The sequence below is a fragment of the Aulonocara sp. 'chitande type north' Nkhata Bay genome, linkage group LG3 (genome assembly GCF_057382095.1).
Source record: "Aulonocara sp. 'chitande type north' Nkhata Bay isolate Kocher_YH1m ecotype deep benthic linkage group LG3, A_spYH_male_GT1.1, whole genome shotgun sequence".
Lineage (NCBI taxonomy): Eukaryota > Metazoa > Chordata > Actinopteri > Cichliformes > Cichlidae > Aulonocara > Aulonocara sp. 'chitande type north' Nkhata Bay.
In genome coordinates this window covers 229,834-257,161 of record NC_141346.1, presented here as the reverse complement: position 1 = coordinate 257,161, position 27,328 = coordinate 229,834, and the positions used below count along the sequence as shown (strand labels likewise).

Genomic DNA, 27,328 nt, shown 5'->3' with positions numbered 1-27,328 from the left:
TAAAAAAAGTATGTAGTCGCTAAGTGAAAAGTAAGGACAGAGTGGCAACGAAGGACAGGGAAACTGAGACAAGGACAGAGAAAGAATCAGAGATGGGTGAGAAAGATGTGGGTGTAGAAAGGGGATGGATGGCACAACCTTGGAGCACTGTGTTTGACCTTTCAGTGGAAGGATTGTATTTTAATTTAAGGTGTGTGTGTGTGTGTGTGTGTGTGTGTGTGTGTGTGTGTGTGTGTGTGTGTGTGTGTGTGTGTGTGTGTATCAGTTGGCAGTGCCACTCTTGGCCATAAAAAATAATCTCTGTAGAAGCCACATAAATGTCATCTTGGTTTAAAATCTGCTTTCCTTTTCGAAAAGAGGAAAAATCAGTTTTTAATTGGATTAAGAGACACAGGGTGCTTCACCATTAGACTGTTATCTTACAGTGTCTGCTATGAATAAAACATATGTCCATTACTGAATCCATTTCATATTTGAAATGTGATCAGAATCCATGTCAGCAAAATGTATAATATTTGCTGACTTTAAAGGCACATTATCAGAGCTCGGACGTTTTACTCAAGAGATATACTTTAACCTGAATAAATATTGAACTTTGCACATGTATTATTGTACTAATTGTAAAAAAATATTTTACTTATTATTAATTTAGTTATCTATACAGTTGAGTACATATAGCTGGTATTAGGTTTAAAATGATACCCATATCTCTGTTATTTTTTTTAAAGCAGGTTGAAGAATATCTCGTAACATCATTGCAGTTTAACTGTGGTACATATACATGGGCCATGCTATAGTAAGTGTAGCTTCAGTTAACTGGAGCGACCAGTCTGCAAAGTCTGTCAGTGGATAGTCGCATAGAAATAATAGCAGCCATTTGACACCTGGCAAGTTAACCTTACATTGTGTGCTAATGCGCTTGTGCTTTGACATATGCAAAAGTCATGAATCGGCATGGCTTATATATCCTCAGTCATACAGAACAGGAGACCAGTCAGCGACTTCCTGGCAACCTCTTGTTGCTAGGGAAAAATGTGTTTTCCTTAACTGATTGTTTGAGATTGGTGTTAGCCGCTTTTGGAAAATGGCTGAATGGTTACGCTATGACAGCAGACTTTAGCACACATGTATTAACCACAGAATACATGTTGTAAGGTTGTGGGATTAAAGTTCTGAATAGGGCTGGGCGATATGGCCTAAAATCCATATTGCGATATAATTTGAAGCACGTGCGGTAATGATATATATCGCGATATATTCTTTTCTTCTGTATAACGCATTTTCCACACTATTAAGCACACTTAAAATCCTTTAATTTTCTCAAAAATCGAGAGTGTGCCTTATGTATGAATTCTGGTTGTGCTTACTGACCTCGAACCGATTTGGGCGTGCAGAAATCTGTTAAAAAATGTTTTAGTACAACTTTGGTAAGCCGCACTGCTTGATGGATTGTCAGAGCATTACGGCTGCCGTAGTGAGGAGCTTCGCGGAGTAATCTGGGTCCAAAACTCCGTCCATTTCAGGTCCCAAAGTCAAACGAACACTAAGAGTTAAAAACAGTCTAAATTCTTTCATCTTTAATAAAATCATCAGCGATGCTGCTTTACCAGGTGTAACAATTAAGTTTAACATCCATGCATCCATGAAAAGAGAATTTATTAAATTTAACGGAGTTACAAGTTAAGAGGAAGTTAGCTCGCTAGTTTACACCTAAACATTTCATACCATGTTCTGACTGAGAGATTTTTGAAACTAATTCAAACGTACAGCTCTGTTATCACTTCCAACATAAATGAAGACAGAAAACTAAACAGCAGTGGTGTTTGCAGGGTTACTGAAGCTCTACCTGGTATATAGAGCTGGGCGATATAAGATTTTTTTCATATCACGATATGTTTTTTTCATTTCAGGCGATAACGATATCTATCACGATATAAGCCAAATAACTATATTTGTAAGATTTAAATGTGCTGTTGCTCACAAGTAAAATGTGAAATAATCAGCAACTTGTTTTGATTTAAATATTTATTTCCCATAATAAGTTCAACAGGGCAGATGTACTTAAAATGAGACTTCAGTTTCAGATAAATAAAGGCAAATATTACAAACTACACAAAAGGTAGCCGCTAAAGCGTTTAAGTTTCAAAATAGAACAAACGAAACAGACTACTAAATTGTCAATTCCACTTAGAAACAAAATATTAATTCTAAAAATAAATCTTAGTTTATTTTACAGAAGAAGAGACAAAATTGACTAACTTATTTAATATTGCTTTGGAAGGCCTGTCTGAGAGAAATGTTTATGTCCAAGGAGTTGGTAACGAGGATCCATTACCTTAATTAGCTGCTTGAATCCTTCATTATCGTTCATTATGTTGCTATGTCTCTTAGCTTTTTTGTCCTATGATAAGACGCTGGAGAAAGCCGACTCAATTGACTGTTGCTGCTTCACAGGGATTCCCTTGGTTGTTTTCGATGACGAATTAGCACTTTCAGTCAGAGATTGAGCGTGCTCTAGTGGGTGGCACTGCTTCAGGTGATAAAAAAGGTTTGTTGTATTTCCAGACTTTGTGGGAACATGCTTTCGGCACAATTTACAGTGCACGTTACTTTGTTTTTTGTCAGACTTCAAATAGCCGAAATACCTCCACACTACAGAACTTCTCTGGCCTTTCCTTTCGACAATCTCTCCGCCATTGGAACCGTCATCTGTGTTCTCTTCGGTAACCTGGTCACCCAAGCTCTCGGTTGATTTTTCTCTAGTCAGCACACTCATTTCCTCCATTACCCGGCCACACGGTGGCTGGCTGCTTCCCAAACAAATACACACGTGCGGCTTGGCACTTGAGCTGTACGTAACAAGTTACGTGACGCTGCGGCTGTGATTGGTTCGGCTCTGTGCTGCTTAATTTGTATTGGCTGACCTTTTTTTTATAAGAGAGGAAGAGAGAGAGAGATGAGGTCTATCGCAATAGTTTCATTTTTCTATCAAGAAAAAGTTATTTCGCAATACATATCGTTATCGTTCTATCGCCCAGCTCTACTGGTATATAATGTTGTGCTACCTGATTGCTAGCGACACAGCTATGTTAGCATAACATTAGCACAGTGAAGCTGGAGGATGAACGCCAACTTTTTTTCCACTTGATAAAAGTTAACGTGAGGGATTCTGGTGGTTAAGGACAAATGCAATCGCATAGCAGGATGCCATACACGGAGCAAACGTCAGTCAGGAGAACAACTGAGATTATTAGGTTAGGTTAGTTATTAATATACTGCAACAACACGGGAATAGAGAGAGAATTCAACATTAATGAATCAATGTTACTGAAGTGGGGGAAGCGCAGTTTTTGGCTTTCCCCATATTTCCCATACTGTCGCCCGCCATAATTTGCAGATGATAATGGTTGTAGCTGCTGCAATGCTTTCAACCAAAACAGGCGCAGCTTGATGACGCCATCAACATGTGCTATTGCGATAGAGCGGTATAGTCAAAATCTCTATCGTTGGCCAAATTTATATCGTTTCTATCGTATATCGTTTATATCGCCCACCCCTAGTTCTGAGACCCTTTACAAGTACTTTAACTTCAAAGGTAAATCTGTTTCTGCTTCAGTAAATACTTAGCTATCATTTAGAGAGTAGCTGGGATTATGAATAAAGTGATGAAATTGGATATCTATGCAAAAGAATTACCAGTGTGTCACCCATCTGATCATCAGCCTTTTTAATTATCTACATGTTGCAACATGTGGCTCACATGTTCATTACTGATTGGGAAACACTGGGAACAGTAGATTTGCAACAACTGTTTGATCAAACATGAACCAAAATGAGTACAGTTGGAGAATTACTACTAAAGTTGCCCACAACTACCTCAGTAAAAATGAAATAAAGGGAGGAACAGCCGCGTGTTAACAGTACGGTATCATTCTGTAGCTCAACAGGATGCTGCAGTGTAGCAGCGGTGGATCAAGCTGTTGTATGGCGATGCGAAGCGAATGCTGGGTGATCCCTGCAGTGACCGGACAGCTTTTCCTCCTTATTTGATTGCCATCTGCCGGGGACGGCCGTTTGTTGTTTAATATTGGATAAGAAACATGCAGAGAGGCAGACTGGCTCAGTTTAATGCCTGTGGCATCGAACACTGATCAATTTCTGACTTCTTACTCGCCATAGAGATTCTGCAGTGGCTCATAGAGGCTTTACAGCATGAGACTTTTATTGTGTGCTGGCACATTCTTTGTAGTTACTTCCTGAGTAACTTTTTGAGCAAGTTTAAGACTGGTCATTAGGTTTGTATTTATGTGATTCATAACAGTCATGTTGGCTATAAAGTGGCAGCCTTCCTTTCCAATCATGAAGCTGTATAATGACAGTTTTTTTTTTGCATACTTAGTATTTAGTGTCTGATTTCTTCATGTTTTGGGATGTTTATATGTATATATGTTTTTATAAAGAGAAAAAGGCATGTTCTGGAGCTCTCCATGCCACAAAGTTTTGTTGGTATGGCCATGACTGCAGTAAAAGCAGTTGTAACCACTGACATGAACTCTCAGCTGCCCAGTTTGTCAGCCTTGGTTTTCTTTAAAGTCATTTTTGCTGATTTTGGGAGCTCTTTTTTTTTCTTGTTGTGCTTAGTCCTGTCTCTCACTGTAATAGTTTCTTGCAGGCAGACAATAGTTTATCTATAAATGTAAGACTCAATGTAAAAGATGGATGTAGTTACCGCATCCGATCTTAATCTTGCATTCGCTCTCATGGACATCAGGGGGTGTCTCCTGCGGTTACTAAATTCAAATTGTAAATCTGCTCACTCAATAAACAACAAATTGCTTCATGTTTAAATGTTGTTAAATAGAACATTATGTTTATTTTGTTAATAACAGTCTCGATTAAAGACAAAAAAGGAGAATAAAGTAGGCTTTGTACAGGGAGTGCAGAATTATTATTGAACAACAACCATGTTCTCAATGAACCCAAAAAACTCATTAATATCAAAGCTGAATGTTTTTGGAAGTAGTTTTTAGTTTGTTTTTAGTTTTAGCTATTTTAGGGGATATCTGTGTGTGCAGGTGACTATTACTGTGCATAATTATTAGGCAACTTAACAAAAAACAAATATATACCCATTTCAATTATTTATTTTTACCAGTGAAACCAATATAACATCTCCACATTCACAAATATACATTTCTGACATTCAAAAACAAAACAAAAACAAATCAGCGACCAATATAGCCACCTTTCTTTGCAAGGACACTCAAAAGCCTGCCATCCATGGATTCTGTCAGTGTTTTGATCTGTTCACCATAGGGCTGCTCGATTATGGCAAAAATGATAATCACGATTATTTTCACTGAAATTGAGATCACGATTATTTGACGATATTTATTTAACCCTTTAAGACCTACTATAGAACCAAGTCCGCCAGAGCTTATATTATTTTTTTACATGTTGTAGTGCCATTTGTGGGAGCATTTCAAGTTGCTAAATAACTGTTATAGCCCATATTTTAATAATATGTATGCATTAAGTCCATAGTAACTACATTAATTGCAAAAAAGTGCAATAAACTACAAAAAAATTAATATCGTTTTTGTTTTGTTTTTTTACATATATTTCTACTTGGAGAAATTTAAGAGGCTTATCCCTCAAAACTTTAAATACAAAAAAGTTGCAAAAAATAGTTTACAACAACAGGAAATTTATTTTGAGTGTCTTCATAGTTTTATTTTGGAGATACACCAATTTTTATTTACTGCAGGAAAAACAAAAAAAACAATCCTATGATGCAAATTTGCAAAGAAAACAGCAGGTGCATCAAAATAAACTATTTCCAGCAGTGCAATTTGAGTTCTAAGCATCCCAGAAACTATTCAGAAAAGTCAAACATGACCAGTAGAGGTTTTTAAGGCCTACAAGTAAAAAACTACATTTCCGCAAAAATGACGTCACTTCCGGTTTCGGCCAGGAAATGGCGGACATGCGACAGTTCGCGCTGACGTCTGTTTCACTGTGGGAAGTGTTACGAACAGCTGATCGGATCGGCAAAGCGTGTTTCTGGAATATTATGTTTTTGTTCCTGCAAGCGCTTTTTATGCAATTTTTGCAAAGCTATATGTGGAAGGAAACCGTGACCGAGGACAAGCTGATGGCATAAGATGTAAGTACAACTCCTCCGGTTTCATATGCAAAACAAATTATTGCGTTAGCTTACGTGGTTCAGGTTCTACAGGGATTTAAAAATAGTTACACAAAACGGAGCATGCTGCTCTGACCGGATTTAAAGGGTTAACAATGACTTTAAAAAATAATATAAAATAGTGTGCAACACCACTGAAGTTTTTTTTTTTTTTTAACCTCTCTTTTCAACCAACAGCAGTCACTCTCCTCTCCAAATAACTTCTCCTTAGCTTTCCGAGCTTCCCTCGGGTCCTCTTAATCAGCGGTCTCCAACCTTTTTTGCGCCACGGACCGGTTTATGCCCGACAATATTTTCACGGACCGGCCTTTAAGGTGTCGCGGATAAATGAGGGAGGGGCTAATAATCGCCTCAGTCATTTTTAATGATCGTTGAAAGCCCAGATCGGAATCGTGATTAAAATTCGATTAATTGAGCAGCCCTAGTTCACCATCAACATTGCGTGCAGCAGCAACCACAGCCTCCCAGACACTGTTCAGAGAGGTGTATTGTTTTCCCTCCTTGTAAATCTCACATTTGATGATGGACCACAGGTTCTCAATGGGGTTCAGATCAGGTGAACAAGGAGGCCATGTCATTAGTTTTTCTTCTTTTATACCCTTTCTTGCCAGCCACACTGTGGAGTACTTGGACGCGTGTGATGGAGCATTGTCCTGCATGAAAATCATGTTTTTCTTGAAGGATGCAGACTTCTTCCTGTACCACTGCTTGAAGAAGGTGTCTTCCAGAAACTGGCAGTAGGACTGGGAGTTGAGCTTGACTCCATCCTCAACCCGAAAAGGCCCCACAAGCTCATCTTTGGTGATACCAGCCCAAACCAGTACTCCACCTCCACCTTGCTGGCGTCTGAGTCGGACTGGAGCTCTCTGCCCTTTACCAATCCAGCCACGGGCCCATCCATCTGGCCCATCAAGACTCACTCTCATTTCATCAGTCCATAAAACCTTAGAAAAATCAGTCGTGAGATATTTCTTGGCCCAGTCTTGACGTTTCAGCTTGTGTGTCTTGTTCAGTGGTGGTCGTCTTTCAGCCTTTCTTACCTTGGCCATGTCTCTAAGTATTGCACACCTTGTGCTTTTGGGCACTCCAGTGATGTTGCAGCTCTGAAATATGGCCAAACTGGTGGCAAGTGGCATCTTGGCAGCTGCACGCTTGACTTTTCTCAGTTCATGGGCAGTTATTTGGCGCCTTGGTTTTTCCACACGCTTCTTGCGACCCTGTTGACTATTTTGAATGAAACGCTTGATTGTTCGATGATCACGCTTCAGAAGCTTTGCAATTTTGAGACTGCTGCATCCCTCTGCAAGATATCTCACTATTTTTGACTTTTCTGAGCCTGTCAAGTCCTTCTTTTGACCCATTTTGCCAAAGGAAAGGACGTTGCCTAATAATTATGCACACCTGATATAGGGTGTTGATGTCATTAGACCACACCCCTTCTCATTACAGAGATGCACATCACCTAATATGCTTAATTGGTAGTAGGCTTTCGAGCCTATACAGCTTGGAGTAAGACAACATGCATGAAGAGGATGATGTGCACAAAATACTCATTTGCCTAATAATTCTGCACTCCCTGTATATCTTCTATATAAGATATTAATGTTAATTCTAAAATAAGAATCGATAGTTTTCAATTGGATTCACTATTACATCATAGGAGAATAGCTGAGTTTTTCGGGTGTTTTTTTGTGCCATCCCTACTAAAAAGCTTCTGCAGGCACCACTGGTGATGACAAATACCAGAAACCACATCCAGTAAAATACTAAAACAAACAGAAAAGCTACTTTGTTTCTGTCTCCACTCAAAATGACTTCATCACTCCGCTCACATGAGGAAACATCTTTCATACATATGTAAAACCTGCTTTCACAAGAATTGAGAGCATAAGTAGCTGCTAATCAAATGCACTTAAATAACTGATCATCAGCTCTGCTTAGGTTCACAAAAATGCATGATAACAAACCACAAGACTTCTGGAACAATGCCCTTTGGAAGGATGAGACCAAAGTGGAGATTTGGCCATAATGCACAGCACCATCTTTGGAGAAAGCCAAACACAACATATCAACACAAACTGAGCATGATGGTGGAGGAGTGATGATTTTGGCTTGTTTTACAGCCACTGGACCTGGACACCTTTCAGTCACTCATCCAACCATAAATATCTCTGTAGATTAAAGTATCCAAGAAGCAAATGTGAGGCCATCTGTCTGGTTGAAATTGACCCAGTGATCAGGACAATGATCCCAAGCACAGCAGCAAATCTACAACAGAATGACTGAAACAGAAAAGAATCAGTGGCCTGATCAAAAACCAACTTCAGCCTGACTCAAAAGCTGTATTAGGACCTGCATAAACAAATGCCAGCAAACCTCAAGAAAGTGAAGCACTGTTGTAAAGAAGAGTGGCTCCATCTGTGTGACAGGCTAAAGGTGGTTCTACACGCTGCTGAATCATCGGGTCTACTTATTTTTATTTTTGTTTTTGTTCATATGACTGCATCTATTATATTTGAACATAATGTTAAACTTGTACAGTCCCACAGGACCCTGTCTTGATAAATGCAACACAAGAATCAAAACTGATTGTAAACAGTGTGTGAGGCCTAATAATGAGCGCATGCTTTAGCACCTGCTTATTGTTGGTAACATATGTCGTCACTTCAGTAAATAGGTTGATTTGCACTGGGAAATCAGCCAATGGCAACATAAGAATGAGTGCAAATTTGTACACCGGAAACAACGGATTAAATAATTGTGCCCACATTCCTCTGCATATTTCTTTATTAATGTTTTTACATTTTAATCCATAGTTAGTGAGTGCAGATATATAGGAATAAAAACACACCAACACCAAAGCAGGTGGGTTGAAGTGAAATGCTTGAAAGACAAAGTAATTAGCTATGTGCTCAGAGATGCTAATTTATATCTGTTTTGGGTGGGAGGGAGATTTCTGACCTGAGATGTAGATTTTGGAGGCGGACATTTGCTGTGACCTGCAACTGTGAGCTCTTCTGCCTCCCACTCCCTGATCCCTTACCTCCTCCTGCTCATATGAGACGGAAGATGCTTTACTGTACTGAGAGATGTGGAAAAAAAAACAAAACAAGATATACAGAGAGGGAAAGACAATATGAAAGAAATGCATTTAAGCTCACTTAAACCTTGGTATGCTTTAAAGTAGCATTGCTCAAATTAGACAGAGATTACGTCATGTAATTATATAATTTTTGGAATAAGAGCCATTGCTCTGTCAGAATAGGCGCTGCTCTACGTGGAGCGCAGAAGAGATTTTTGTAAAGTTGTTTATGAGAGATTTAAAGATGGAGAGTGGGCGGGACTCCTACTCTCTGCCTCTCAGTGCATCTGAGTGAAATAGAAAAAAATCCTGAGAGAGAGAAAGAGATGAGGGGAGGTCCTCAAAGGTCAGGGTAATGAACAAGACTGAAACCAGCTCTTCTGCCTCCCTGAGTAAAACAAGATGATAAGATAAGTGATAGCAATTAGTTTTTTTATTTTATTTTATTATATTTATGTCCCTGCCACTATGATTTCTAGGAGAGGACCAGAGGTTTCTGAGGGGTGGGTGAGTTTGCTGGTTGTTGCTGCCGGAGGTCATAAAGAGGGCGGTACACAAAAAACCTCCTTGTGACCTTGGTTTGGTCACTAGCAAATTGCCGCAGTCACCAATTGTTTACGCGGAAAACACAATTTTATGTGCAAATACTCAATAATGGTTAGGGAAATGGGAAATCTTTACTTTCAAAGTAAAAGTTGTACCTTGTGGCTGAAAATAACACACATTCAAAGGCAGCTTTGAAGGTGAGCGGGCTCTGTGTCTAACTTGTGTTGCACCTTTCACTGTTTCACTACCATTTAATAAGTAGCTGGTGGGTGTTTATAAGCCAGACCTTCTCCTTGGCATCCATGCAAACTATTGATGACAAGGTTTTTGGTACAGCATTGTGTATCGCTTTGCAACTAAGTTCACCTTGTGACTCACAGCAACCACTCTCAGTTGGGCAATACAGCTTAATAGCTGATGCTTGCTAGCTTGTCGTCAACTGGTCTGGAGGCCTAAAGTTTGACAAGGAATGACTGACAACCTACTTTGCAATATGATCTTTGGGAAACTAACTTAAGAATTGCAAACATAGACGTTACAACTGGAGAGAAAGATGCTAATGTACTGTGTCGTAATTTCAGAAGCATATTTATTTGATAGATGAAAGATTAATATTCAAAAGTAATCTTTCACATCAACTAAGAGTTGCCAAGAGTTGGATGACTGTAATGTCTGCACAGTGAATTTGACACTAGCAGACAACAAGTTCTTGGCTTGGTGTAGGTAACAACATCTACAAACGTGGAACCACTTCACTCACTTCAAATATCTCATGTGTGTAACCTGCGGCTGTGTATCTTGGTTGAACAGATTTCCCAGAGCATAGATGGTGGTCTGATCTCCACACTTTCCAGCGCAGGAATGGTTGCAGAGCAAAGTGATTATTAGAATTACTGCATTGCCACCAACAAGTTAAACTGAAGTTGATATCATGTCAGCCCAGACTAATATTTGTCTGTGTGTTTGTGGGTTTTTTTGTGCAGTCTCCATGACCATGAGTAAACTACTTTAACGGGACGTATATTTATTGTCTGCAGCACTTATATTGAGACAAAAAGAGATGCACGATCATGGCAACCAAGAAAACAGCTTTAAAAGAATTTAAATAAACCACGATCTTTTTCTACTCGCAGGCATGTAAGATGTTTTGAATTAATAACAGATTGAAAATAATACAAATGGTGTGTAAAAATCCGTGATGTGTATGACTCGTTCGACTTGGCGTGAACACTGAAATGATTCAGTCCTCCACCAACCTCTCCAACCTCCAAATGTGAATGTTTTCTCCTTTTAAAACTGTAAAATAGATTTTTTTTTTTGTAATTTTATGGACATGATTTAGCATTTATGAACTGAAAAACTAACTTCTGAGATACAAATCAATAGAAAACAGACCATGAGTGTATCACGTAGTGCCCTGAGAGTGCCTTGACTCATATGACTCATACTAATAAAAAACTAGTTCAGGATGTCTGTTTGGGATCTGTGAGATGTGTCGATAATTTTCTTTGAGCTCATCTTTCTGAAAGGCCAATGAGCTTATGCCTTGGGAGTCAGGGTCTTTACCCAAATTGTGTTCAAAACTGGGGTCACATTTGTTATTTTAAGCTGCAAGAAGCCTGGAAACCGATGGACCATGAGCTGGTTGAGCTAATATATCACTGGCGTTGTGGTTATTCAAAAGATTTAAATATTCATGTTAAAATTTAATTTAAATATTTGATCAAGTGACTCGTGAAACTAACGGACACGTTATTTTATAATGACAATATTAATTAGTTGCAACCCAAAGGTTTGAGATGTATCATAAACTTATTACCATCTGGCAAACTCACAAGCTAACAGTGAGTTTATTGCAGCATTTACACACCAGCAGTCATCGCGATTTCATTAGTGTTAACATATTAAAAAACATTCATTAGAAAAAAACAAACGAAAGAATGTGAAGTATTTTAATATTAATACACTCTGTACAGGGGTAACCAATTCATACAACTGATGAAGATGTAGGAGGACTAACAGCAATAAAGACAAAAGGCAATATCTGTGTGAGGGAGCAGGAGAGCAGGGGTGGGGGAGGAAATGGAGTGCTGGCAAAGATAAACCAGTTGCACAGTTTGAATAAATTGCATAGAGCGGAGTCTGTTTCTTGTTCCAGATCTCTGTCAGAAAGATTTTGAGCTGCAATCCTTGTGGTTCGGTTGCTATGGTAAAATCTAAAGGCTTGTCTCCAAGCTGGAGTCCAGCACAGTTGTGTGTGCGCTGTGTTTGTGCCTGCGTGTGTATTTGAAAGGGAGATGGACAGAGTGTGTGTGTGTTTATTTGCCTTTGATACAAGGAGCCACACAGGAGACGTGTGTGTCATGTCTATTGATCGTATGACTGTCACAAGGTCACAGTCAAGAGATGAGCATCCTCACGATGTCTCTTTGTGCTCACTTGTATGTGTCTGAATGCATAGTGCTAACTTTTTCCCCTGTATTGTATTGGTCTCTGTCTGTATTTCAAATGGACTAAAAAAAGAAACTTTTAATACGTTAACTTTTGAAGGGTTTTTTTCCTTAACAAGTCGATCACCCCTGTGTTTTTGTAGGCTTTTGTTCTGAAAGAGACTTTGTCTCTCTGTAATATTTTTAGGTCTTTACCTTCCAATATAAAGTGCCTTGGGATAAATGACATCGTTATGAATTGGTACTATAAAAAAACATTTAATTCAATGTACGAACTGAGTTGAAGCAGAGGAGGGGGAGAGGGGGTCTCGGCCCTGTCGCTAGGTAACAGTCTCCAGGCCTAAAGGCAAAGCCAGGCTTGGTTTCCATGGTGATGTCATTGGTGAATGGAGTTTGGGTGGTTGTGGTATACATATACAGTATACGTGTGTGTGTGTGTGTGTGTGTGTGTGTGTGTGTGTGTGTGTGTGTGTGTGTGTGTGTGTGTGTGTGTCCTAAACAAAGGGAGCAAATGTAAAAAAGAGAAAGAGGAAGAAAATGAGGCCTGTAATGGAAATCATAGCAGCAGCTTTCAGTTCATGGTCTTCTGCGTTTGTATCAGTCGTTATCTTTGTCTTCTCACATGCTGCCTCGTGTTTTGGTACAAGATACCGATCAGCTGCTGCTGTGTCTACTCCAGGACAAATCGTGCGCACGCATGTTGTCGAACATTTATGGGGGGAGAAAGAGAAACAGTAGTAGTGGGTGAGCAGTATGTTGTGTCTGAATGGATAATGACCTGATTGCACAGCAGACTATGGGAGGTGGGCAGGGAGAGGGGGTTAACAGTTAACCGTAATGAAGTGGAAGAAGCCTTGCTGCTTGGTTTCTATTCACACTGAGAGCTGTGGGAGAGCAGTCAGGACCAAACTATGGCTTGAATTGTTTTTGTATAGATTCAGTAAACACCGAGAAGGGACATCAGCTGCCAAAAGTGCATCCTTGACTGCAAGTTTGTCCATTGCTATAGCTAAAAGAAGAATCCTTCCATATGAGGCCATTTATATTGTGCGCTGTGATTGAATTTAATCATTATTAATCTTTGGTTCTCTTCCAAAATGTGTCTCTTATCCTGCCTTACTCCCCTCTATGAGCCTGGTTCTGCTGGAGGCTTCTTCCTCTTAAGTTTTTTTAGCGTTTTTCCTTCCCACTGTTGCCAAAGCGCTTACTCATAGGAGGTTCATCTGATTGTTGGAGTTTTCTCTCTATTATTGTAGGGTCTTTACCTTACCCTATAAAGCACCTTGAGGCAACTGATGTTGTGATTTGGTGCTATAGAAACAGACTTTAATTAAGTTTAATTGTAGCTATAAAATAAGTAAAGAACACACATCAGGCACAGCACAGACACTCTAAAGGAACTTACATCTGGTGGCGTGCATGAGATCTGCCAATTGGATGGGTAGAAGGGTATAAGCTGAGTCATCGGCACAGAGATCAGCTGATCTGCTGGTATCGTAGATGAGCTTCACTTCACGACTTGCCTCAACTCTCAAAATAGAAGTGCGTCTTTCTTCTCTACAGCTCTAGGACGCTGCAGTGTGCGTCGCACTCTCCAGACACTTGGAAACAAAACAAGGTGAAACGTTTTGAAATTCATGCAAAATTCAGTGACGGCTGAACACTCTGGACTTTTGGCTACACATGTCTGCATACAGGATAAGAGAGCCTGTGTCACTAGATACGACTAAGCTCCGGGGCCTCCTTTGCACAGTGTTTTCAAAGTTGCCTAGTTTGGATGATTGCACACATGAACAGCCATAGGGTAAAATAATCCGCTCTGTCTACTGAATAATCTCAGACTGCTCCTGTAATTTGTTTATATGCCTCAAATGATTGTTTTGCATTTCCTGTGACGGGCTTGTTTTGCTGTCCACGGAAAAAAAAAACAGAGCCAGGAGCCAGTTAGGTTAGCTCAACTCAGACTGGAAACGGGGGAATTGAATGCAGTGACTTAGTAAGCATAAAAGTGAAGGCAGGCAGATTTCTTGACAGTGATACTGATGCAACGCGTTCTCAACATGTTCAGCTATTCATGTAATAACAAACAATATTAATGCAATGTAACTTTTAATAACATAAGCTCCAAACCTCCTTTTGCAAGTCCAAATCTTCCCTTTGCATAGTTGATTACAGCTAAATTAGATTTGCTGCTCATTCAAATGTTTTGCCACTAATTACTTTCCATATATTCGCAATATAACTTGAGTTTTAATTCCAAAAATACCGTCAGACAACCTATGTCTAGCTTTCTGTTCCAGAAATCAGTTTTTCTTGTTCAAGATCGCCTGCAGGCCTCTTTAACAATTAAGTGTAGTGACAGTGCACACAGCAAATAAGCTGACAGAGCTATTGGACTTTGTAATTATAATTTCAGTGACAGCTCTTCCTCCTGCTCGCGCTTTCACATGCAAACACTCGGGCAGAGCGAGAGCGAGCGAGAGGCAGCAGACAGAGGAACGAGCAGACAAAAGCATGTTTGTGTTCATGAGAATGTGAAGCACAGTGGGTCTCTATGTATGGAAGCAGTGTCAGGCTCGTCCCAGAGAAACCAAGCAAAAAGGGGAGGGGTTGCAGTCAGGGAGGCTTTAACAGACTCTTGTGGTTGGAGCATGGTTGCAATACTACACATATATAAATGAAAAACAGTCTTTTACTCTTTTACAGGGAAATCAGGGACTCATCAGTAGCAGAAACCTGATCTTTTGTGGCATTCAGCTCAGTAGTGGTGGTTTCATTCATCGTCATGGTTTCTGTATCAGTTGTCAGGCAACAACGAGCCTCGATGCTCTGACCAAGAAAGCAGTGTCATCCTTAGTTAATAAAAAAGCATAACATGTTCACTGAGACTTTTATTTTTTATTTATCCAGCAACTGAAAAACATGCAATTGAGACCATCTGACATCTGCAGACTTTCAGCTTCAATTTAAGCAGTTTTATGTTACAATATGTATGCATTGCAGCAGTTGTATTTTATATACAGTCCCTCATTTTCAGACACTCAAAAATAATTTGAAAAACTAACAAAAATTTTAATCAAAAACAATTATGTTTAATGCAATGGCTGCCTGAAGTCTAGATCCCATGTACCACTGTTCACATGAGTACTGGACCTACCTATACAACAATTAGAGTGCAAAATAGGTCATGCATACTATACTGTTATAATCAGCTGCAAAAATTTAATAAATTTGGCACAATTTTTACAATATTAGGAAAGTTAACTATCTTGCATAAAGTAAAAGAAATGAGCTTCCATAGTTGAACGAACATAAGGTGGTGATCGCTGAGAGCACAGAGGGAGCTAAAAAGAGAAAGAAAAGAAATTAGGGAAAGTAAGAAGGGCACACATCAATAAAATGACAATATTCAATATTCCTTTATTTGTCTGTAGCAAGCCCAAGACTGCACATTTTCAGTAGGAATAAGAGTTAAAGGCAGCAGAGAGTCAGAGGAATGTAAACGGGGTGATGGGATAGAAACACTAAATGTAGCCACTCCATCCATTCTTGTTTTGTTTTGCCATTCTCATATAAAAGTACACAAAAGCAGCGCCAGTCCATTGTGGTGCAAAACAGGGAGCAGGCAGGGCGACCTGGGTCGAGAGAGGAGGCTCAGACACACACACACACACACACACACACACACACACAACTACAACCTTCATTCTTTCAATCAGCTTCCCTCTGTCATGGGCACAATTCACAAGCTCATGAGCTGAAGCATACAAGCATGCATTCACTTGAGCACACACACACACACACACACACAAACACACACAGACATACACACACACACACAGTATTGAGACCCTCATTGTATTCAGTGGAGTTAAGGTGCATATTCCTGCTCTCTCCCACGCAGAGCTTTGTGTTGATTGAGCAAGTTGCTCTGGTTAGAGAGGAGATGAATATGACATTTAAGACTGAAATAACACACACACACACACACAAGCATGCACACACTGTAGAAATGCTCTGTCATCATTGTGCTCTCGCCCCGAGGCTGAGATCAGGGTTCTAATCCAAATGCAACCATTAGCCATTAGAGAACAGACAAACAAATGTGACCTTAAATCAGCCTCTGGGACGATTACATTAGCCATCATATTTGCTCTGAGGCTCTGCGTTGGCCCACACATCGAGTGCTGATTTGAAGACTTAGTCGCTCTGTCAGTATCTGTTCATCAAGTCACCAGCTGTTGACTCTACTTTTTTTTCTTCTAGTGTGCATAAAAGGTAACAGGTTACTTTCTGAATGATCGAGCTTAGAAAGTAGTGCATGTGGTGTTGTAGTTTCAGGCACAAATATAACGCCCCCTTTGATGAGGCTAGGATGATATTGCTGTGCAGTGAGATGCTATTGCTTGAGCAAGCAAAGCTGCCTCTACGCTATGTAACGCTCCACAGCGAGTGGGGGCCCTCTGGTGGCAGCGGTAGGCAGCAGCACCGTTATATAGGTCACGCCGCTAATCATGGAGCTCTTCTGGGCTCTCTGTATGCCGTGTTCACTGTGATGAGACTGAGGGGATCAGAGGCAGACAGACCTGCGTGCCAGTGCCCATGATGCACTGCACAGAGCTGCTGGTTCTCGCCAGCTGCATGTATCCCAGGGACAAGCGACCGGGGGGGATGGGACAGAAAGATATCAAATGAACAGTTCATGTTTAATTTTAAGTATAATTATGTTGCACTTGTAGGATTTATAGAAGGCCCTGCTACAACTTGTCTAACTCCCCAAAGTTGCCCAAAGTGTCCCAGAGCAAAACAACAGATCCTGTCGAGTTCCCAGAGAGACTTTTTTTTGGTTTGTTTTTTAGGTGACCTTAATCATTTCAACAAAGCTAATCTGCAGCCTCAGTAAACTCTCTCAGGGACGAAGGAATCTCTCCAGGACTTTGGAAATCCTGAGGCAGCCATGTGATTGGTTGGAAAATGCTGGAAAAATTAGCATTGGCAGCTCACTATGTCTCAGCCCCTCTATCTTTGTCACCAGACTTCACAGTGCAAACCAGGGAGAATTAAGTGTGTGTGTGTGTGTGTGTGTGTGTGTGTGTGTGTGTGTGTGTGTGTGTGCGTGTGTGTGTGTGTGTGTGGCATTTAAAAATGTCAAACCATGTTATAAGTAAGCTGCAACAATTAAGAGTGAGCTTACTTGTGACAACTTTAGTTTACCTAAGAATTAAGATGATACAATCATCATTTGTTTAATCAGGACAAAAATAATACGTGTATGTTAAAATATATATAATGTGAAATGAATGCTTTTCCAGTTTAAGGTCTGGAGCTTCCATGGTGTCAAAGGCTGAGAGGCACGTTACACCCTGGACTGGCTGCTAAACTATTGTGGGGATAACACTTAAAGACAGACAACTATTTACATTCGCATTCACACCTACAGACACACCTGCCTGTGGGAGGCAGGAGGATTATCTGGAGGGAACATGCAAGCTCCAGATAGGAGGACCTGCTTGGTGAAGTGCTAAGCGCTTCACCACTGTGCTCCCACAAAAACAGATTCATGAATATAAATATAAATGATTTAACACAGCACCTGCAAAAATATGTCTGTTTGCTCCTCCCTCTCTCTTCACCTCATGCAGATCATCGCTACACAGTCATCTGAATATGAAAGTGCGTGCAAATCCCTCGACCCAAATATGATAAACCCGAGATATGATTTACAGTCTCACTATAAAAGCTTGCATTTGACCTCATGGTGCACTTTCTTTGCTTCCTCTAAACCAGCGGCGCTGAGCGGAGCAAACAGGCTGTGTAACATGTCTGACACACTGTCAGTTTATGCCTCTGTTTTACTTTGTGTGTGTGTGTGTGGGGGGGGGTCCCTTTCTTCACCCACTCCTACACACTGACACACACAAAAACAAATACCCTCATACTATGTCTTTGTAAGAACAACCTTAACCCTAAAATCCTTAAAACGCACGCTCCTTTGCCGCTGGTGTGATCTCTGACCACAGCATGCCTGTGTACTGAATCTTCTGACCACTGCTTACATTTCACGTCAAAGCTGAAAAGAAGCAGATGTTAGGAGAAGGAAAAATTGTGAGTCAAAACTGTTAGCCTCAAAATCTGTTATTCAAACTGGTATTGAAGTAAAACATAAGGAAACACAGCTTTATTTAAGTGTAAATAGAGATGTAAAAAATTACTGTCTTGACTCTGTTTATAGAATTTCACGTTATCCCCCCAGAATGAATATTTATTACATCGTAGCTCCAGTGGATTACATAATAATGTGTGTCAGCTGTTCCCAAAGTGTGTGCTGCCGTCCCCTTGTGGATCATGATTTCACAGCAAACGATTCATAAGATGATGTCCTCTACTTCTGATCTGGAGCTTATATCTTATATTGGGTGGGGGGGATGGAGCTCTGGCTGTCATTTCAGTGCCAGGACATTTTCCTTTCAAATCTGGGTATACACTATAAGCCATAATATTAGGTACACCTGCTCAACCCCTCTTCTCTCTGAGTTTCTGCAGAAGACGACCCCAGGTGCCACTCCTGTCAGCTCAGAACAGGAAACAAAAGCTGTAATGAACACAGGATCGTGAAAACTAGGCAACAGATGATCTGAAAAAACGTTGCCCGGTCTCATTCTCGATTTGTTTCTCCTGTGACGTTCAGATGGTAGAATCACAGTTTAGTGTACAACATCAAAGCATGAACAGGAGATCCACATCATGGATGTGCAGCTGACAAATCTGCAACAGATTGTGATGCTGTCATGTCAACTCAGACCGAACTCTGAGGAGTATTTGCAGCATATTGTTGAGTCTTTGCCATGAAATGTTAGGACAGTTCTGAAGGCAAAAGGAGGACCACGGTGGTATTTGCAAGGTGTACCTATTTCTCTGGCCAGTGAATGTAGAATCCTGCTCACAAACTGTTTTTTTTTTTCCCCTCTGGTCTCCTCCCCAGTCGAAACCAGGAGTCACATGTTTAGCCGCAACAATTTCAAAGTCCTGAAATTGTTGGGTTTTCTCTGTTTTCCTTGAATAAGTGCAGGGTCTTTACCTTACAATATAAAGTGCCTTGAGGTGACTGCTGTTGTGGCTTGGCGATGTATTCATAAAATTGAATTGAATTGAACTGAAACACACAGAAAAGCCAACAAACAAAGAAACTGTCATTTTCAGTCATTTCACTAGGGGGAGACAGTCACAAAGGTTTGCATAAGCAGGAGTAAGAAGTGCTTTTGTTTTGCATCCATATTTTACACCCTGCAAGAAGAAGCTGGTGTTGACCCCGAATAAAATGCAGTGCCCATATTCATTGTTATCATTACATGTCAGATATCTTCATTTATGATATTCTCTGATGTATTTTTAATCGTTTTCTGGACAAATGGGAGATCTGCGAAACCTATATGAAATAAAAAGATTATCAAAATAAATCCATCGACTTGTGGTGGAGAAAAATAGACTGAATGTTAAATAAAATCCTCCTCTGGGTTAAAAGATCTTCCCTTTGGGGCCTTCTTGTTATGGTTAAAAGTCTGTGTTTTGTCCAGATTGGTCCTGTTTTTTCTCTTCAGTCAGTCTCCTCTTCCAACTCTCTGCTAAAAACCAAACTCTGGCAGCAAATGACCTTAAAGAAAGGAGATGACTCTGTGTCTTTGTGCTTTTCCATCCCACCCTGACGGTATGCTATTGTCATCAGCTAAGTTTTTCTCGCTGTTTTCCATTGTGAAGTCTGGGAAGTAGGTGGGCTGCTTGCTGCTGCTGCACACAGCAATATTAGATTGAGATAATTTAGGAACCTCTTTCTCTCATCGCTGTAGATTTTGTTCTTTCGCGCTGCCATCGTTGCAACTTAACATTATTTCAATTCTAACCTTTCTTTCTCTTCCCTCTTCCCGTGACCAGACCATGGCGGAGTACAGCTCTCTGCTCAGCGACCTGTCTGAAAACATCACCAACGAGGACTTGGAGCAGCTCAAATCTGCCTGCAAGGAGGACATCCCTGAGGACCAGAGCAACAACATCACCTCCTCCAAAGAGTGGTTCAGCTACCTGGAGAAGAATGACAAGCTGGCCCAGGGTGAGAGACATAAATTAGATCCACTTCTTGTTATGGTTCTTTTCATATGTGGCTTAAATTGATGTCAGAAACACCTTTATGAGCCAAAAAATCTCCTCTAATAATGCTTCCTAATGCAGATAACCTGTCGTACATCGAACACATCTTTGAGATCTCACGGCGACCGGACCTGCTGACAAGGGTGATCGAGTATCGCACCAAAGTGCTCAAGATTTCTGAGGATGATGAGATCGACACCAAGCTCACACGCATCCCTTCGGCCAAGAAATACAAAGGTAGCACGCTCTGTCTTAAAAATTGAGAAAGTTGAATTTGTTTATTTGAAAGATTGTTCCCTGTTTGGTTTAATGTTCTCCCAAATCTGATCTAGTTCTGCTCTCTAGTGGCTCAACCGAATAACTGCCTGAACAGCTTCTTCAGTGATCTTCATTCTCAGTAAATGTATGAAACGGGCTGATCTGCTCATAAAATAGATTAAAAAGAAATCGTGTTTTACATGGTTATACTTGATGTTGTAATCATTAACCAGTAATATGTAAAGTCACAACTAAAGCTTCAGCATTACTGGAAGACCAATATGTGAGAAATAAAGTAATTATTATGTCGTATCAGCCGCATTTCAGTTTCCTCCGTTTCCCCTTTTTTATTTTTAAATTAAATCTCATGTTTTACTTTCAACATTTTAGACACAGATTTAATTATGAGGTTGAAATATACTGCTGGTATTAAACAGACTGCAATTTCCAATAGACTGCAATAACCTGTCAGCTTTTGAGAGGTTAAATTAATTCAGAGGCTTCATGTTGAACTGAAAATGTTCATTTCCATTCTCTACCTATTCATTTATTTAGTTTTTTGTTTAGTTTATTACAATATTTTTGTCTTGTAATAGAGTGAGGTTATAACAACATAAAAATGTGAGGACAATGGTCAAATAAGTCTTGTTGTTTCCTCGTCATCATCATCATTCTTTATCTTTCCATCGAAGTTTGTTCATCTTGTTTAATTACTAATAATCAAAGTGCTACAAAAATGTGACACTGACATAACTAATGATTTTATCAGGCAAAAGAAGAAGAAAAATGTAATCTTTTCAGATCGTTGCTGTAATGAAACTTTTAAATTACAATAAAAAGTTAAAAAATTAAATTAAAAACAAAAATTTAAAGCTTTCAGCTGCTGCCAATTGCCTTCAAATATGTCCTTTAATTCAATATTTTTCTCTTTTCTGGATGTTACTTAGTAAAAATAAAAGGCACCAAAAATGTCATGAATGTTCTTAGTCCTGCTGTTTGTATAGTGATGAACAAATTCATTAAACTGACACATAATGTAAGGACATAATGTTAAGACACTAACTGACATTAGCTGCCCTTAATTGGCAGTACTCATTTACTAAGTACAAAATTAGATTTTTAAAGATAGAACATAACTAACATTGTTATTTGGGAGTTTTCAATTTTAGCACTTTGCAAAAAAAAGTAAATCATATTAGAATCTTTTAGAAAAAAGCAACTTTTGTTTGCTAACTTTTAACAGCTGCTTGCTAACTTGTGTTATTACTAGAGAATAGAGACAGAAGAACAGGAATCAGAGAGAGGAGCAATCCCACAGGGAGACAGATGTGAGGACATGGACAGCTTGTTTTTGCTGGTTTTTATGACGGTGCATGTCACAAACACAAGAAAACGCAAATACTTTAGAAATCTTTTTAAAAATTAGTTGAAAACTAAAAATTATACTGTTTTGCATTAGGCAAATAGCAAACTGAATTCACATTCGTATGCCCAAATTTGAGCTGGCACACTGGACTTCAAACATAACATTTAACAAGTTTCTGGTGGAAAATCTTTCTAGCGTTGTCGGCACATTTTTGATGAGAAATCAAAGTTTATTCTGATGCTGTGTATTGTGTTAACGCGAAGCAGCAGAAAACGTTCCTTATGCCTGAAACTGAGTCTAGTCTTAACAATAGCTATAAACAGCTATAAATCGAGCTGTGTGAGTCGGATATCTGTAGAAGCATTTACTTTACGTGAGAAAAGACTTAAATCATTTGTTTTTAATGTGCTGTCTTATACTTGTTGTCTTGCACCTTTTGAAAGACCAGGTTTCTTATGATTACCCTTTCTTTCTCTCAACTCTCTTTTTCCAACATTTCACCCCTCCGCTGTGAAATAAAGACATCATCCGCCAGCCATCTGAAGATGAGATCATCAAGTTGGCCCCACCCCCTAAAAAAGCATGAGGTCACGAAGTCCAGCCCTGATCTTGGCACCTTGATTTCTTCACTCCTGGCACTCCAGTTATCCAATCAACCGTCTTTGGCCAGCCCTTCCTTCTTCACCCCTTCGCACATCCAGCCACGTACCCCCACCCCCTTTCCCTGCATTACCACATACCAGAACCACGCAGGCCGCCACCAACACAAGCAACCAATCCGATCATAGTGACGCAGACTCTTCCCAAGCTGTGGAGAGACTGGAAGCTGCAGAAAAAAAGACATTACATGAAGAAATCTGGAGACGGACCAACAGAGTATGTGTGTGGAGAGAGAGAGAGAGAGAGAGAGAGAGAGAGCCAAAGTCTGCCCCCGATTAAGGCACTGAGTGGGTCAGTTCAGAATGAGTGTGATCTTTGATACTGTGTTTATTGCAACCATCTGTGTGTGCATGACAGTCAAGGTTGTCAAATTTAAAACAAAGACTACATCCTCCCAAGAGGAAGCAGAAATTACAACCCCCTGCCTCTAAACTAAACAATGGCTCATTTATTTTTTCCAAAATCTAATTTTAAAGAAGAAGAAACAGAAATACTAAAGGTGTATATGGATTATAGGTATAATGCAATATACTTAGACTAACAGAATTAACCACTAGTTAAATGTTTCTATTGTTTTTTTGCCTTGAATGTGCAAATTAGCCAAAATGTCACAAACAATTGTGTAAAAACTACTGAACTACCATGTAAGAAATGTAAACAGTAATCTGCATTATCAGAAGTAATTTTAAAATCAAAACTGCAGCGATTAAAGCAATTAAATATTAAAAGTAATCATACATAACATATTCCTCTGGTTCATTTCTGTGACAGGGTTCATGTAATGTGCAGCTTAAGCTGCTTAAAAGAAGATTAGCATTAGCATAAAGACTGGGAATACTGGAGTGGACAGCCTGTCGATAGCCTAACAAATTAAATTTAAAATCCTTCGAAGAACTTTTTGACAGAGTCAGACTGGATGTTTCAGTCTCTTTCAGATCTTTAAGATAAGTTAAGCTAATCAAACCCAGTGTTAGCTATACATGAATCCGGCAGCCGATTTGTTCCGCCAGCTAGCTAGGTCACTGCTACAAATGCCTCCATGTTACACAAATGAATCAGCAGCACCAGTTATTTAACATTTGGCATGTGCATACCAGGTTTTATTTTGTTCTATTTGCCGACTTTTTTAACCCATGCTCAAGAGAAGTCAACCTTAGAGAAGTCATAGTAGCAGTGGTTCTCAGGTACTACTGAAGGTACCTTATAGAGAGGGTGATCTTATTGCACATATTCTGTTTGTGGTTTTTATGTTGTTCTATAAAGCACAACAGTGAGGCCACGGAGTAAAAATCCCATTCATATTCTCCATAGTGGGTTTGAGTACGAGCCATAAAGATGGAACACACCAAAGGAGGCTTACCTTGAGGTACAAGTATGAAACGATGGTGTGTGCTCCTGTAGGAACAGGAAGTCTGTATTACATCAACTTTGTTTCAATAGAAACTGCTTTATTCAAGATGTCATGGAAAAGAGATACTTGTTGGTGTTTAAACCCATGAACATCAGGTTCCTTACTGAGTAACACAAAATTTAAGAAAGCACCAGGACAGTTATTGCAATCAGGAACAAAGTACTCTTCCAAGCTATGCTAACCGACAAAAAATGAATAAGAATACATTTGAGAAGACTAGAAGGTTTTTTTGAGTGAAATCTATGGAGAAAATGAATGAGAAATTCACTTCCAGAAATTGGGTATGTTGTTACTGTTGACCTCTATTTAGAGCAGCTAACATTGTGTCATCTAATGTCATAATAAGGTGATTGAATTTATTCTGTGCAACCATGGCAACCCATAGACAATATCTTAGCCTAATAACAATAGGTAGATAAGCAGCACTGGTGCTGTTTCAAAGAAGCAAGGAATCAAGGTAGACGTTTGCATACTAATTACCGTCAAACTGGCTAATGAAAATCTTATTATTATAATTCTCAATTCACTTCTGGTTAGCATTTCGTAGGTACACTACACTGCAACCTGGATTTGTGAATGGCTTCAAAAATTTGGGAAGAAACCGTGAAAAACGAAACACCGTATTTCCACAGATGTGTAACTATTGCCTTTGAATATATCATAGTTTATTAAAAACAACAGTTATCAAGTTACCACATTGTTGCCATTTTAGAAACAAATCCAGAAAAAAGTACTTAATTGACTATTATTCAGCTAACGGTTTTATATTCATTCCCTTTCAGCCCCGTCCACACAGGAAACAACCATAGAAAGTCACATTCAGAGACTCAAAGTGGGAAAAAAAGGAGGAAAAAGTGCTTGCTGCACAAAGTGGGCAGGTCTTAAGTTAAACTTGTCTCAGTTTAGCTCAAGCTCAAGATATCACTGTTTGACATGCTGACTGCTAGCGACTAATCATCAGTAAATCGCCTCCTGTGTGGATGGAGCTATACTGTTAAATAAATCATTATTTATCATTTTTCATGAAGTCTTAGTATTTTAGAGGAAGCTTTATGAAGTTGATTTACATAGGAAAAGCCAATATCTGCCTTTAGCTCACAGTCATAGCAAGAGTTATTTAGATATAAAATCTATAGCAGTCATTTCTATATTATTGAAGTTTTTTTCCATCACCTGTTAGCATGAAAATCTTTTGTATGAGCTGATTAGAGACGTTGATATACAAATAATATATTACAATATAATATAGCAGAAATAATATATTGAGAGCTCGACTCTAGCAGCAAATTTCCACTGTCTGTGCCGACTTTCACCCTAATTTTAAGTAATCAGTATCATGAGTTGAAAGTAAGATGAAAGACAAACTTTGGACTACTCTAGAAAACTGAAAAGTATATTTTAACAGAATATATAAGATATCATATATACTATGTAAAAAGATTCCCATGCGGTATTTATACATACAAGTAATTTTTTTTCGTTTCATTTGTTGCACAGGAAATAACTGACCCGCATGTGATTTCTCTCCGACTGGTAGACAAGTTAAGGCCTCTGGGAAAAATAAAGGTTCAAGTCAAGGTGCAGAATGGCAGAAAGCATCAGAAAGAAAGACAAAAAAACATGGCATGTGACAGTAACACATACATTTATTTAAGTGTACATAATTGTGACAAGGATCTCTAATGCACACAGCGGCTCATAACCTAACCTAAGCTGACTATGCCTCTCCTGCCATGCACCAAACACAATCGCTAGCAAGACTGTTGAAACTAAACTATAATAACTGCTCTTTTGAACACTGTGTATCTCTTATCCCCACGATGAAGCCTTAGCAGACTTTGTGTTTACCCCTAAAAATTTTCCAGAACTGTGAGAGTTTGTGTGCGAGGCGCACGCACGTCAAGTCGATCACCAAACGGCTCTCACTTTTTTTAGAGAGTGACGCTACTTTTATTCTGAAATTTGCTAAGGACTTCAGTGTTAGTGTGTACAGAATGTTTGTGGTCTGTTTCTGCACCTGTCTTTGTTGTCCTCACAGCTGTAGGATCCAAAAATGAGGCAACCATATATAAATCTTATCAGTGTATGACTAGTTATTTATTCCAGCCCCGCTACCGCCCCGCTTCCCTTCCACTCCGACCCCCAGTGCCAATGACCAAGACTTTTATTTCGATCACAGTTTTTGTGATCTGCTTCTGTTCTATTTCTCCTTTTCTTTTTGTATTGCTTGACGTTTATTGTAGTGTTTGACTGATTTGTATCCTATGCATTTATGTCTGTAGGAAAACTGCACTGTAACATAACCTCCCAACAAACCGCTTAATCTAAGGAACTGAGCTCTTTAATTGTGACTAGTCAGGGTGTTTGACAAAGATCCTGATATTCTTGTGTTGACATTGCATGATGTATGTACTGGATGGAGTGGCACTTTTAAGGAACTGTGCAGTGTTTGGAAAGAAAAGTGTTTGTTTTCCAATGTTCATTGTTTGAAACTGGGGAATTATACCTTGTTAGACCAACTATACTGTAAAGCTCTCATTCTGCTCTTTAGCAAGCCAAGTCTTAGTCAAAAGTCCTTTAATGAATGCAATCATATGCTGAGGTTAACCACCAACGCTGGACATTTATTTTTTATATATAAAGCATCCAGCTAATCAAGGGCAGATCAAGCTTTTTATAGTACTGGAATAATCCACCTTTAAATACTTTAACACTGTTATAGATACGCTACGTGTTAAATCGATCTGAGGTTTAGCTTTTATGCGTTCAGTCCCGTTCACCAGTTGGGTCCATAGTAAAGTATATCAATACTTATTGAACTGATTGACAGGAAATCTGGTGCACACACTCAAGTTCACCCGAGGATTGTGGCCCCATTCCAACATGAAACTTATGACACTGACATTATTGTGAACACGTTTTAATTTTTTTTTTTTTTTTTTTTTTTGGTTGGGGGGGGGGAGGTTATAATTATTCAACAGTGGATGGTCATGAACATTGTCTAAAACTTGTAATCAGTTTTCAATCATTGATTCTGCTTAGTTTTCACTCTGTGTGTGCAGTGCTGTGATATATCGGCCAACCAATATTGACAGATAATGGCTGTTTGTATGGTGGCCCTGAGCAGTCAAATGCACTGAAACTCAAGAAGACAACAGGAAACAGAAGAAAAAACTCTAAATCTAAGGAGCATGGGAAGAAAAGCATC

The 27,328-nt window shown here is 39.4% G+C and overlaps 1 protein-coding gene across 1 annotated transcript in view; it reads left to right on the top strand.

The window, feature by feature from the left end:
• The window catches only part of pea15 (proliferation and apoptosis adaptor protein 15), a 57,591-nt gene extending 34,824 nt beyond the window's left edge, over positions 1-22,767 (top strand). The window contains exons 2-4 of the mRNA XM_086266531.1: positions 20,213-20,387; positions 20,507-20,662; positions 22,571-22,767. Coding sequence (XP_086122657.1) covers positions 20,216-20,387; positions 20,507-20,662; positions 22,571-22,635 — 393 coding nt within the window. The 5' untranslated portion in view covers positions 20,213-20,215 and the 3' untranslated portion in view covers positions 22,636-22,767. The remainder of the gene's footprint in view (positions 1-20,212; positions 20,388-20,506; positions 20,663-22,570) is intronic.
• The last annotated feature ends 4,561 nt before the right edge of the window (positions 22,768-27,328 follow it).